This window comes from Alosa alosa, chromosome 7 (assembly GCF_017589495.1).
Source record: "Alosa alosa isolate M-15738 ecotype Scorff River chromosome 7, AALO_Geno_1.1, whole genome shotgun sequence".
In the NCBI taxonomy this organism is placed as follows: Eukaryota; Metazoa; Chordata; class Actinopteri; order Clupeiformes; family Clupeidae; genus Alosa; species Alosa alosa.
In genome coordinates, this window is record NC_063195.1 from 25,318,842 (window position 1) to 25,331,223 (window position 12,382).

The 12,382-nt window shown below is 44.5% G+C and overlaps 1 protein-coding gene across 1 annotated transcript in view; it reads right to left on the reverse strand.

Moving 5' to 3' along the window:
- Nucleotides 1-805: 805 nt before the first annotated feature.
- cnnm2b (cyclin and CBS domain divalent metal cation transport mediator 2b) overlaps nt 806-12,382 on the reverse strand; it is a 42,367-nt gene continuing 30,790 nt past the window's right edge. Inside the window, exons 2-8 of the mRNA XM_048249177.1 lie at nt 6,772-6,915; nt 6,224-6,361; nt 5,161-5,330; nt 4,509-4,602; nt 3,680-3,742; nt 1,937-2,115; nt 806-1,172 (exon numbers count right to left, since the gene is read on the reverse strand). Of these exons, the coding sequence (XP_048105134.1) occupies nt 879-1,172; nt 1,937-2,115; nt 3,680-3,742; nt 4,509-4,602; nt 5,161-5,330; nt 6,224-6,361; nt 6,772-6,915 (1,082 nt within the window). The 3' untranslated portion in view covers nt 806-878. The remainder of the gene's footprint in view (nt 1,173-1,936; nt 2,116-3,679; nt 3,743-4,508; nt 4,603-5,160; nt 5,331-6,223; nt 6,362-6,771; nt 6,916-12,382) is intronic.

Below are 12,382 nucleotides of genomic sequence, written 5' to 3' on the forward strand. Positions count from 1 at the left end.
ATTTCTATATGTATATATACACACATGCACATTATATAAAATAAATAAATACACAAAAAATGTTCGTGGTTCACGGTTTATGGTTTCCTTCAAAGCGGTATTTGGTACTGTCTTTGACTCACCATTTTCTTTATTCATATATATTTATTTGCACTGTGGCGATGTGTCCTTTTTTTGTTTCCCCCAAAAAATCCACTATGCCTCCCTGAAGACGAAGAAAGGAAATAGGAAACAGTCCTAGTGGGTTATAGGGACTAGGATCGGGGGGGTATAGGAAAACAGAGAGAGGACAGTTCTGTGTGGTTTGTTTTTTGGGGAGGGGTGTTGGGTGGGTGCGGATGTCAGGTTGGTGTCTACGACCAAACTCCAAGCTCTTTGGTCTGCTTTGCGTGAGGAGACGTAGCGAATGAATACATGCAGCGAGTGCATGGCGTGGCTGAATTGGAAACAAATTGCCCCTTTCCTCCCACTTCTCTTTGACAGTTCACTGTCAACTTCATACAACTTCATACAAACAAACTGTAACAAAGAACAGTTGTGGCCAATGGGTGGCTATGAAGAAGAGGGGGAATGCTAGGTTCTCAGAGCAGCCCGTGGTTGTGCAGGACGGGGAGTGTCTATGGACACGGACAGGCAAGTGGTGCTCTGTCCAAAAAAGCAGGGTACGACTGTTGTGAATAGTCTTGCATGGGTACAGATGGGGTGGGTGTGGGGTTTCTAGGCACAGCTTCAACCCACCACTATGCTGAGATGGGGTGGAGGGGCATTTCTGGGCATGAGTGGGCAGAAGCCGGGGGGGGGGCTTCATCTAAACTCTAGCCAACCCCCCCACACCTCCCCCTCTCGTCTCTCTGCCCCCCCCTCCACCCCTGGAGAGGTTATATGGGCCCTTCGCTGTGGGCCGTGTGGTTGGGCTTGCTGTGGCTCACGCAGTTCTGCTGTGGCGCCGGCGTCTGCGTTAGTGTCTGAGCCAACGCCTGTGTCTGCGTCTGTGTAGCTGGCGGCTGCTGGTGCAGCAGCAGCGAGGCGGTCTGGTCGGCCACCAGTGGGCCATCCTGCAGTTCGTTCAGAGTCAGTTCGATGCGTGTGTATTCGCCCTCGGTGCCTGATGACTGGGGCATCTTGTCCATATGCGAAGCCATCAGAGCGTTCTGGTACTGCTGTCGAGTCACCTGTGTGAAGAATGTTCCGTTTGTTGTTAATATCTGAAACAACTAAAAATGTTTAGCTTATTAATAGATAGCTAACAGGGATCTTAAGAGAACCACAATGACAGCACAGATGTTACCCATGAACAGTAATTAACTTAATGAATTCATTTTGACAATATATGATGGGACATTGTGCTGTGAAATCAGTTTGTACACTTTGTGGAGGAAACAATTACAAGACAAGTAGAGAGAGTAGCAGTTTACTGGAGTTTACCAGACCACATTTGGCCGGCTGGATAACAGAAAATAACCCTCAAAAATGTACCAAAGAAAGTACACTAATGCACCCACAGCTTTTAAGGCTACTGCATGCTAGCCCAGCTCCTTAGCCACTACACTACCACCCCTGGTTTAACTTCCTATATTGCACTAGCCTCTAATGCAGTGTTTCTCAAACTTTTTCAGACCAAGGACCAATTAAACAAAAACTCACAGACCACTTAGTAAACCTACTTCAACAGTATACACAATATGCCTACTGAACCACCTGCTTGTTGCCTTTGCACCTTGCTTATTGTGTCAGAGGATTCATATGATTTAAACTGGTGTATCTTAACTTTAATTGTTTTGGATTGACATACAAGTTGGTCCAATATTGCAAACAACTCATCTATATAATATTTTTCCATGTCTGTTCGCGGGACCACTTGGGATAGCTTGCGGACCACACTTTGAGAAACACTGCTCTAATGCGATTCAACCTCAGTTAGTGCCTTGTCCTGTACCTTGATGTACTGTAGGTCTGTGACAGCTTGCACAGAGTAGTCGGGCACATAGATCTGCAGGAAGGAGTTGAGCTGGTTGTTGCCACTGCCCAGCGTGGGTGTGATGGAGTCGATCCGCTCGTTGCGATTCAGGGAGTCAGAATGGTTTAAGGCAAACGGCCGTGGAGGTGACTTATTCTCTGTACACACACATGTACACACACACACACACACACACACACACACACACACACACACACACACACACACACACACACACACACACACACACACACACACGTACACACACACACACACACATGTACACACACACACACACACACACACACACACACACACACACACACACACACACACACACACACACAGAGCACAAGCACAGATTAGCATAGGTTAAGTCTTTTTTTCAAGCATTCTGATACTGTAAATACAATTGAGTTTCATGTCATTTCTGTACAACACAGGTCAGTAACGACCAGCCCACCAACACCTAAACTAGCGCCAAACTAACTGATACACTGACACATTATTACTGGAGATTACTGATTGAGTCGTTTGTAGCCCCTGTAGTTTGCTGTATTACGGGACTGTGCTATTTAGTGTATATACAGAAGCAGTGAAAGAGTATAACTTAAGTGGGTGGTAGTTGTTACTGTTGTAAGGGAATGATAAAAAAGGCTTAGTTCTCTCAAAGGGAAGACTAGCCCCTTTTTAATTAAAGACAGATTATGTTTTCCACTTCTTAAAGAGCAGGGGGGAAAGCACACACACACACACACACACACACACACTGAAATGAGAACAAACTTATACGGACACGTACACCCAAAACACACACACACACACACACACACACACACACGCATGCGGTTTAAAGGCTCCCGAGGTGGTGTTAATGCCACAATTTGGTTGGAATGTATATAATCCCTGTTTGGACATCCGCGTAGAGCACTGGGCCCCAGTGGAGGCATGTGAACTTGGTGGAGGAGCCGAGTCGAGGGGCCACCAAGGACCCGACTGCAACAGATCTCCCACCGGCAGCCTCTGAGGGCTGGGGCTTCGTGGGGCTAAGAGTGCCTGTCAGGGTATGGAGCTGAGAGGTGTGTGTCACTGAGTAAAGAGACCTCTGTTTGGTTTAGTATATTCTGCATGAATATGCTGCCTGACCTGTACTTATTATTCATCCAGTGATGGTGAACACAGTGTGGAGAAGTTAAGTATCTGGAACTGACTCTAGGATTGGGAATGGCTACATAGAGACGTAAACGTCAGTCTAGAGCCTGCAGTCAAATCTACAAGCGGCGCAAGTAAATAACTTTGGTCATGTATTTGTTTTTTTGTTTTTTTCTAGCCTTTCCATATAACGGCGTCACAGCTTGAAAATAAGAGACTAAAGATATTCGATACAAGACTCGACATTCGAGACTCGGTACAAGTTAGTACAAAAGAGTATAAGCCAGGCAGAGGTGGTTCACACATTGATACATAATGACTAACTGGTCATATACACCTATGCAAATAAGCACATGCAAAGTGCATGCACATACACACACAAAACATTATGACGCAACATATTCCACTGGCCAGCAGGCCTTTTCAGGGGGCATGCAACAATATTCTCTCTCACACACACACGCAAACAGTCTGCATACTAGTGCACATACACCCGCACACATGCACACACACACACACACACACACACACATGCACATAGTAAAATACAGCAGGACGATATTACTGTACCTGGAGATCCAGCTAGGGACTCTGCTCTACTGACCATTAAGGAGCGAGACAGTGAGAGGGGAACTGGGGAGAGTAGGCACAGGACAAGGGAAGACAAGAAGAGAGGGAGCAGAAGGGAGGACCGTCATCACACCATCATCATACACTTCTGGCAGACTTTAGTATCCGTCCACCTCACTTTAGCAGGGAATCCTTCCCATTCTAACATTCCAGTAAAATAAATGCGTTCATCAACAAAGTTAGATTCTAGAATTCAACATTGATAGATATTTTTTTGAATGTTCCATCTCCAACATTCTAAACACATCATGATACTTGATGTGATACTTGTTTACTGAGCTTACATATCATACTGACTAACTAGAGCCACTCATTAAAATATTTTCACAAAATGTCATAATGTACATCTATACAAAGAAAATCTAGTGCCAACAATGTGCGTTTTCTGCCAGATACCGCAGTACCTGAACTGTACCAGCAGAGGGCCCCTATCTCCTATTACAAAGATCCCTGAGAGGGCCTGGAATTTTGTGAATGGACACATAAGCCCAGCCATAAGACGATTGGATATCAACTCTTGGTACTGTGTGTGTAGCCAAGTCCAAGTTGAGTACAGTCAGTGAGTGCAAAATAGCCTACTACTGCTTCCTTTTCTCTAAGACTGCAGACTGCATAAAGACAGTTGCACATTTACTCAACATCCCTCTCCTTATCAAGAGCGTAAAAGGGGTCAGTAAGGGAAAAGGAAATGTCGTCCAACTGACTACAACATGAACAACGTGCATTACAGAAAGCCGGAAACAGTATCAAGTGCAGAGTCCTGCCTTACCTGGAGTGGCTGAGAGAGCCATCATTCCATAGGAGGAAAACGCGCCGGCCTCGAACTTCATCCCCTCCTTGCCGGCCTCCACTTCGACTTTCCCCTGGTGGGTGGACATGACATCCTCAGCCCAGCGCTAGCAGAACTACCGACTGCATCATCACTTACACTTCCTATATGAACATGCATACTGAATGCCTTGTACGTATAGATTGATGTCATAGAATTACAACAAACTACTGACCAACACCGAAGCAAGACAAGAAAGAATTGCCAATATCTATACATATATAGGTCTTACTCTTATACTTTAATGATGTACTACTGTTAAGTTTCTTTTGCATTTTACAACAGCTCTTATGAGAGGTCAGAACTGCCTAGATACAGCTCAAAACGCTAGGTTTCAATCACGGAAATGTGTCACTTTAGGAGCGAACATTTCTCTCTTCCGGCAGCATAACACTACTTTGTCTTATTAGCACCAAGAGGGGAGAAAATCTCACTCTGCTGGCCTTGTGTGTGGTTAAACAGACTTGCGAAAATCCTAACTTTGCTTTAATAGCTCCCAATCCTGCTCCTTACCCCCACGACCACGGCCACCCTCCTTTCCTGCTCAGGGACCTCTGCCAGACCTCGGCTGGCCTTGGCCCCGTCCACTAACCTGCAGGATGAGGATAAAGTAGTCGACGGGCTTGTTGCGGTGGAAGAGCTGGTGTTCGGGGGCCCGCTTGTTCTTCTCATTGTACTTCAGCTCCTGGATGACGTTCGGGTGCTTCAGGAGCCGGAGCAGGATCTTCTCCGACATCTGTGCTGGGCTGAAGGGTTCCACCTCTGCACAGGTGAAGAAAGAAACCACTACATGACTGCGTGCGCTAGTTACTTTCACCTGACCCTGACTATAAGTGACACAAACTGAAAACTCAAACGTAGTAGGCGAGAAAACACGAGCAATAAAAGAAAAGGTTTATAGGAAGACTGAACTAAAATGGTGACCTCTTCATGACCTCTTCATCTCTCTCTCTGACTATTTCAAACACTCTCTGAGTCACCGTGATTGAATTGTGTTCTACTTCCCTAGGAACTAGAATAGGCTTGGGGGCTCATACCTGCTACTGACTGGTTCCAGTGAAAATCATTTTCTGGAAGCTGCACGTCATAGCCGGTCTGTGGAAGGATGTGTGTCAACTGGCATCAGGTTCCACCCTGAACCGAAAACTGCCTAATAGCATTGGGGCTGTTTAATCGAAGCTAAGTAGCTGGGTCAAAGGTCGGGGCAAATCTGGGTATGCCTCCGGTCATGCTATAGTAGTGAGTGAGCAAGAGAGACTTTCATGTCTCCCATGGGAAATGCCAGTATATGAATCACACCTTCAAGTTCTGTTGAACTCCTAAAAAATAACCAGAACAATCCCACAAGCCCAAGCCACACTTCAAAATGGAACTAAGCTATGACACCCCTGGAGAAAAAAAACAAAAAAAGTTTGTGACTTCCTGCGACTAATTGCTATCCTCTGTCCCTCGTTCTTTCTCACTCCCTCTTTCTCTTTCTCACATGGTTCATTCCGTCTTTCTCTCATGCCTGGTGCCTCCTTTCCCGCTAACCCCTTAAGTCAGGCGTCAGTGCAGGCCACACTGGGGGAAGTCAAGCAGACACACACACACACACACACACACACACACACACACACACACACACACACACACCACCATGCCACACCACTTGCCTGTTGCTAGGAAACGCAGAGTAGCCAGTAGAAGCTGAGGTGATATTTTAACCTTCATTTCATTGTCGGTGTGCTTGAAGGCCGAGAAATCTTGCTTCCTTTCCCGATGGGTAATTTTCTTTTTTGTTTTGTTGTCAGCTGTGGGGGCAAATGACGGAAGACAGTGAGGGGAGAAACAAATGAGCTCGGTGTTTGGGGTACTTTTTTTTTTTTTTAAACCACAACAACAACAAAAATTCTTGGATGTGCAATTTACACTCTTAAAACAGTAAAGGATTCAAGGAACAAGATCTGGCGAGTAAGTTGCATCACAAACTGAATGGGCGACTGGGAATGGCTATCACACTGAACAAAAACAAAAAAGCAAGTGTTTTCACTGGAGCCGCTGTTCATTTACAAGTCCATTTGGTTCACTTCCTCATGATTACAATTTAATGAAGAGGCCATGCATAAAAAAGCACCATTCAAGCCCCTGGCAGTTGTCTCTGAAATGCTTTAAGATCGTAGGCTACAAAAGAGCCAAAGAGTATCATATTCAAGACACATACTGTACAAATCTGTTTCATCCAATATCTCGGACTTGATGATTTCTTCGATGACATCCTCCAGCGTGACAATGCCAAGCACTTCGTAGAACGGGTCCCCCTCCCCTTCGTTATTCACCCGCTGGACGATGGCCAGGTGGGATTTACCTGTAGAAAAAAAACAATTCGAATCATGTTGTGAAATCTCATATTTCCTGAACATGTGTCGAGTCAATTACCACACTGGCTGCGCGGAAGCTAGGTGGAGATGTTTGTTGTTTCTTTGGAGACAGACTAAAATACTCTTAGATCTGAGATTGATTTGTATTTATTTTCAAAGAGAGAGAGAGAGAGAGAGAGACTCATACGATCCACCAAAATGCTAAACAAATTCTTTGCCTTTTCTCAGCTTGTGATCATTTAAAAGGAATTTTCCTGAGGGGGAGGCTAATATTAGACCTGAAATGAAGTTTCCACTCTGAAGGAACTGCTGTGTGTTCTGATTGTCTCAGAGCTGCTCGTTAAAATGCAGATAGGCAGAGTTTTGATCCTAGAAAGCCTACGTTGTGACACAGTACATTCTCTCTCTCTTTGTCCCTCTCTCTCTCTCTCTCTCTCTCTATATATATATATATATATTTATACACTGTATATGTGTATGGGAATTTTCAGAATCAAGAAGAAGTAAAAATCAGATGCTTTCTCTCTGAAAGTAACCTGTTTCCTCATACAAAAATAACTAAAACCATATTAAACCATCTATATAAAAACTGCAGAAAAGAATATGAAAATAAACAAATAAACAGTCCTGTAACTTTACATTTTGCTTCATCCCACCTCATGATGGAAGCTATAGATTATTTCACACAAAAGGAAGGTTTCAATGAAACGGTGGCTTTAGCATTACGGCCTCAGTGATTACAGTCTTAACATTAGCAGCCACTGAAGCGTGATTAATGTCTATTCCCTGAAGTGTTTACCAGCTAGTTGACACAACATGGCCTCTGACTCCATGTTTTGTTGGAGTCCACTGAATTTAGCAGTAAATGATGACACATTCTTTAAAGACACCACCACCCCCCACCACCACCATCACTTTACACACTACTTTTGGGGGGAAGGGGCGTCTGGGGTCCCATGACATGGTAAATAACAGAGAGAGCCTTGATTACGAGCTACACTGGATTGGACAGGAGCCGCAAGAACAGAAAACATGTTTACTCCATGGAATTTCTCTCTCTCCCTCCCTCCATCTCTCTCTCTATCTCTCCCCATCTCTTTCTCCCTCTCTCTTCCTCCTCTCCATCTCTCTCTTCCTCTCTCTCTTTCCCTCTCTCCCCCTCCCTCCATCTTTCCATCTCTCCCCATCTCTTTCTCTATGACTCAAAGCGAGGTCCCTTGAGTGCTGAATCATAAAGAGAGATATTTGACCACTCAATGGGGATTAAACAAATATGAAATGGCTTTATGGTTTTATATTTCCCTTTTCATGACCACTTATCAGGGAGCTCCTGACAAGTGATGAGAACTGAGAATTGTAAGTGTGTACACGCTTCCCATCTGTGATCAGAAGGGTGATTTGGACTTGTGAGAAGTGCATTGTGGGTTGCCCATACTAAGCCAAACTGCGGAGTCCAAAGCGAGCCACACATCTGACCATTCGGGTTTACACTTTCACCAAAGAAAAGTAAGAGGCCGTGGGATTTAGGCTACCATGTCTACATTCGTTTTATCCGAAACATTCCAGCACATTCTTTCCCTCCCTCTCCCTGTCTGTCTGTCACACACATTTTTTTCCCCTCCTGTATGTCTCGCTGTCCCTCACAGTGATGACTGCATACTTTCCACTTTCCCACAAAAAAAGAGAGGGATGGCAGCCTGACAGCAAAAAAAAAGAGAAGGGCAACTAATGTCTTCCTTAAATATGGGTAGGACAAACATGTTCTGTTTATTCATAGTTCCTTGGCTGCTATAATGATGGCGTTCGTTCTTGGGGACGCTGCTTCTGCTGCTGGTAGGGGATAAAAGGGGGTGGGGGGGTGACCCCTGTGGCCCGGCGGGAGCTGGTGTGAGGGGGCGGCGGTCAGGGCTCAGCGGAGTTCTGAGAGGCTCCACAGAGAGAGTAAAAGAGAGAGGAGAGAGAGAGAGATGCGGCCCAGAGAGAGAGAGAGAGAGAGAGAGAGAGAGAGAGAGAGAGAGAAAGAGAGAGATGAGGCACCGGCACCACCGGTCCCCTGCCGGGGGTTGTGACCCGCTGCACGAGTCCCGGGACGCCTCCAGAGTGGGAGCATGAGGACACGCCACAGCAGGATGTGGGGGTGATGGACAGACATGATAGAAGTGGAAAATGAGAAAAGAGTTACAACAAAGTGACCACTCTGCTCTACAAGGTCCTTCGGTGAACTCATTCACATACACAACCAACCCCGATGAAATAGCAGTGATTCATTCTGTTTATGTGTTTATGTCTTTGTGGAGGACTTACAAAAAAAACAAAACATTCTGCTGTAATGTCTCTTCAGTGTTCACGCAAACTCTACTTCATCCAAACACTTCTGTACCACAATTCTACTTTTAGAAAGTGATTCAAGACTTCAACTGTTCTGCTCACCAACAAAAAATACTTACCTATGATGGATCTGCTGAAAAATAAGTTCTATGAACAAGTCTCCTCAACAACAAAAGCGTTTCTATTGTGTACAGGGTGAGAGAAAATGGAATTGAACATTATGTCCAATACTTTCTTTAATATGTTGGTTTAATGTGCAGCATTGGGCCCAATATTCAGTATGTGGTTTAATGTTCTGCATTTCTCACTAGTGGGTCACTTTGACACTAAAAGTATGATTCTACGTCTGCATCATGACCCTGTGTGATATCTGTACTGTTCTTTTAAACATGATAATGTAAGGCGCCAGAGTGGATATCACTTGTGGTTGTCTATTCTGCGTCAACAGTCCTTTTCGTCATTGATTAAGGTAGACTGAATGTCTCCTGGCTTTGCCACAGTCATTGTATGATTATCTATTCTTTACTGTTGGGAACTTAAACCCTGGATGATTCTGTGTCAAGTCAGAGACGCATATTCTGGAGTACGCTGTGCTACGGGTGTGCCTCTCTCCTGTATACAGCCTAATTAAACCTTGCATCTTGTACTTCTTCGTGACTGGATCTCATATTTCACTTTGGTATACAATATTTTTACCAACAGTTTATACAGCCTAATTAAACCTTGCATCTTGATTTGTACTTCTTCGTGACTGGATCTCATATTTCACTTTGGTATACAATATTTTTACCAACAAGGGGAAACAACAGTTTAACAGTTTGTTAACAAGAAAAACTGGTATACTGATTTTGGGCCAACAAAATGCAGAAAGGTTACTCAAGGTTGAGGAGGAATCGAAACAACGTCACTGAAAATGACTAGACGACCATCTCATCCATCGCATCTCACTCATCGCACTATATGTTTGTTTTACACTACTGTTTGTTTACAAAACATCTCATTTTACATAACACACTAAAAATACACAGCAACACAGCTCCATTCCCTAACATTGCTACCTCGCCTTTTCTCGCTGAATGAAAGATTTAGTCGTTTAGTGATTGTCACTTGCACGCAGAGGGTTGACTCTGTCCCTGATGTGCAAGTCGGTCGGGAGGTGCCAGGGTCCACTGCGGAGTGTGGTGGGACCCTGAGAAAGGCATTATGGGTCCTTGTGAGATCGCAGCGCGCACTTTTCCACCATTCCCAGCTTTATTTATGGAATGCTGTTCGTCATATTTTTCCATAGCGTAATCCCCCCTCCTATAAATAGTGCGGGAGGGTGCTGCGGGAGAGTATCTGTCTGTGATGGGCACACATGATCAGGCCCCTTCTTGTAGGGTAGGGTGCAGCAAAATATAGTGGCTCTGTCAGAGGGATGGGAAATTGTTGAGTCACGGTGTTTTTTTATAGTTTAATTAGTGCTATTTTTACACATGGGTGCACACTTAAAGAATGTGTGTAGGTCAGAATTTTTTTTTTTTCCACTCTGTCTCTCAGTCCGCAATTCATATCCCATACAGTTTTAGTCAAGTTCAGCAACACAGGGTCCCCTGGTAGCCTAGTCGTGCATAGACCTGGATCTGTAAAAACAGATTAACAGACTAAACAATTCCGGCCTATCAACATGGTGCTCCAGAAGTACACAAAGGAGAAGAGTACTTTGATTGGCTGATCAGCTCAAATGTCAACAACCTCTCACAAAACTGAATTGCGCACTACATCATTAACCAATGACGTAATGTTAATGATGATGGAAAATGGAAAACACAATCTTGTTTAAAACAATGACATCGGCAATGGCACTACCGGCTTCATGAGTTTAGCTTGGTCATCAAAAGTCCAGTGTGCATGCTCTAATCTGCACTTATGCCCACAGTATTAACTTTTGAGGTTTCAATCCTTAATGATTCTTTAAGTAATTTTGGAGCGGCATGACCAAAAAATCCTAAACTTAAAGGCATCCTAGTTTTTATTATATACCACCTTCAAAGTCGTCATGATGGTAAACTAACCTACAAGTGTAATAGGGAGACTGAAGCAGGGTTTTGGTTGAGTACTAGAAAAGGCAAAATCCTCACAAACACATACAGCAGCACATTTGACACTGATAAAAGGCTTGCTTGCTTGCTTGCATGCTAACCCTTTGGACATTACATTACATTACATTACATTACATTTGGCTGACGCTTTTTAACCAAAGTTTAACTAACAACATGGTAAACAGTAAGTTTTAGAACAATTCTCACAATTTTAGGACAGTTTAAAAAAAAAAACATTAGAGTACAGTAAGAATAAGCGCGCCGGTGAGTGCTGTTTTTAGCAGTTACTTGTCAGTTTAAAACGGCTGGTGAGTGCTAGGATCAGTAAGACTTGTTGTAAGTGTTGCTATGAGAGTAGATGTTCTCTAAAGAGCTGGGTCTTCAGGAGTTTTTGAAAGTGGAAAAGGATGTCCCTGCCCTTGTAGGAATCTGGCAGTGTGTTCCACCAACGAGGAACAACAGATGAGAAAAGTTTGATTGGCTTGAGCGCATCGGGTGGTAGAGCTAGACGCCGCTCGGCCAGAGGAGCGCAGCCGGTCTGGAGGTAGTGTAAGTCTGTATGAGGGCATTCAAGTAGGTGGGAGCAGAACCGAGACTACTTTGTAGGCAAGCGCTAGAGACTTGAATTTGATGCTGGGCCGCCATAGGTAGCCAGTGTAGCTGGATGAGCAGCGGGTAACATGTGCCCTTCTGGGTTGGTTGTAGACCAGGGCGCCCCGCTCTGGATCATCTGAAGTGGTTTCACTCGCGCAGGCTGGGAGACCTGTCAGGAGGGCATTGCAGTAGTCGAAGTCGCGGAGATGACTATTGCCTGAACCAGAAGTTGGGTAGCATCTTGAGTCAAGTAAGTCCTGATTTTCCGTGATGTTGTAGAGTGCAAAACGGCATGACCGGGCTTAATTGAGGCAACATGATCTGAGAAGTTTAGTTATTGTCGGAGAACAACTCCTAGATTTCTTGCAGTCCTGGTCGGTGAAACAGACAGGGAGTCAAATTTGATGTTGATGTCGGGTGTATGGTAGGTTTAGCTGGGATGACCAGCAGT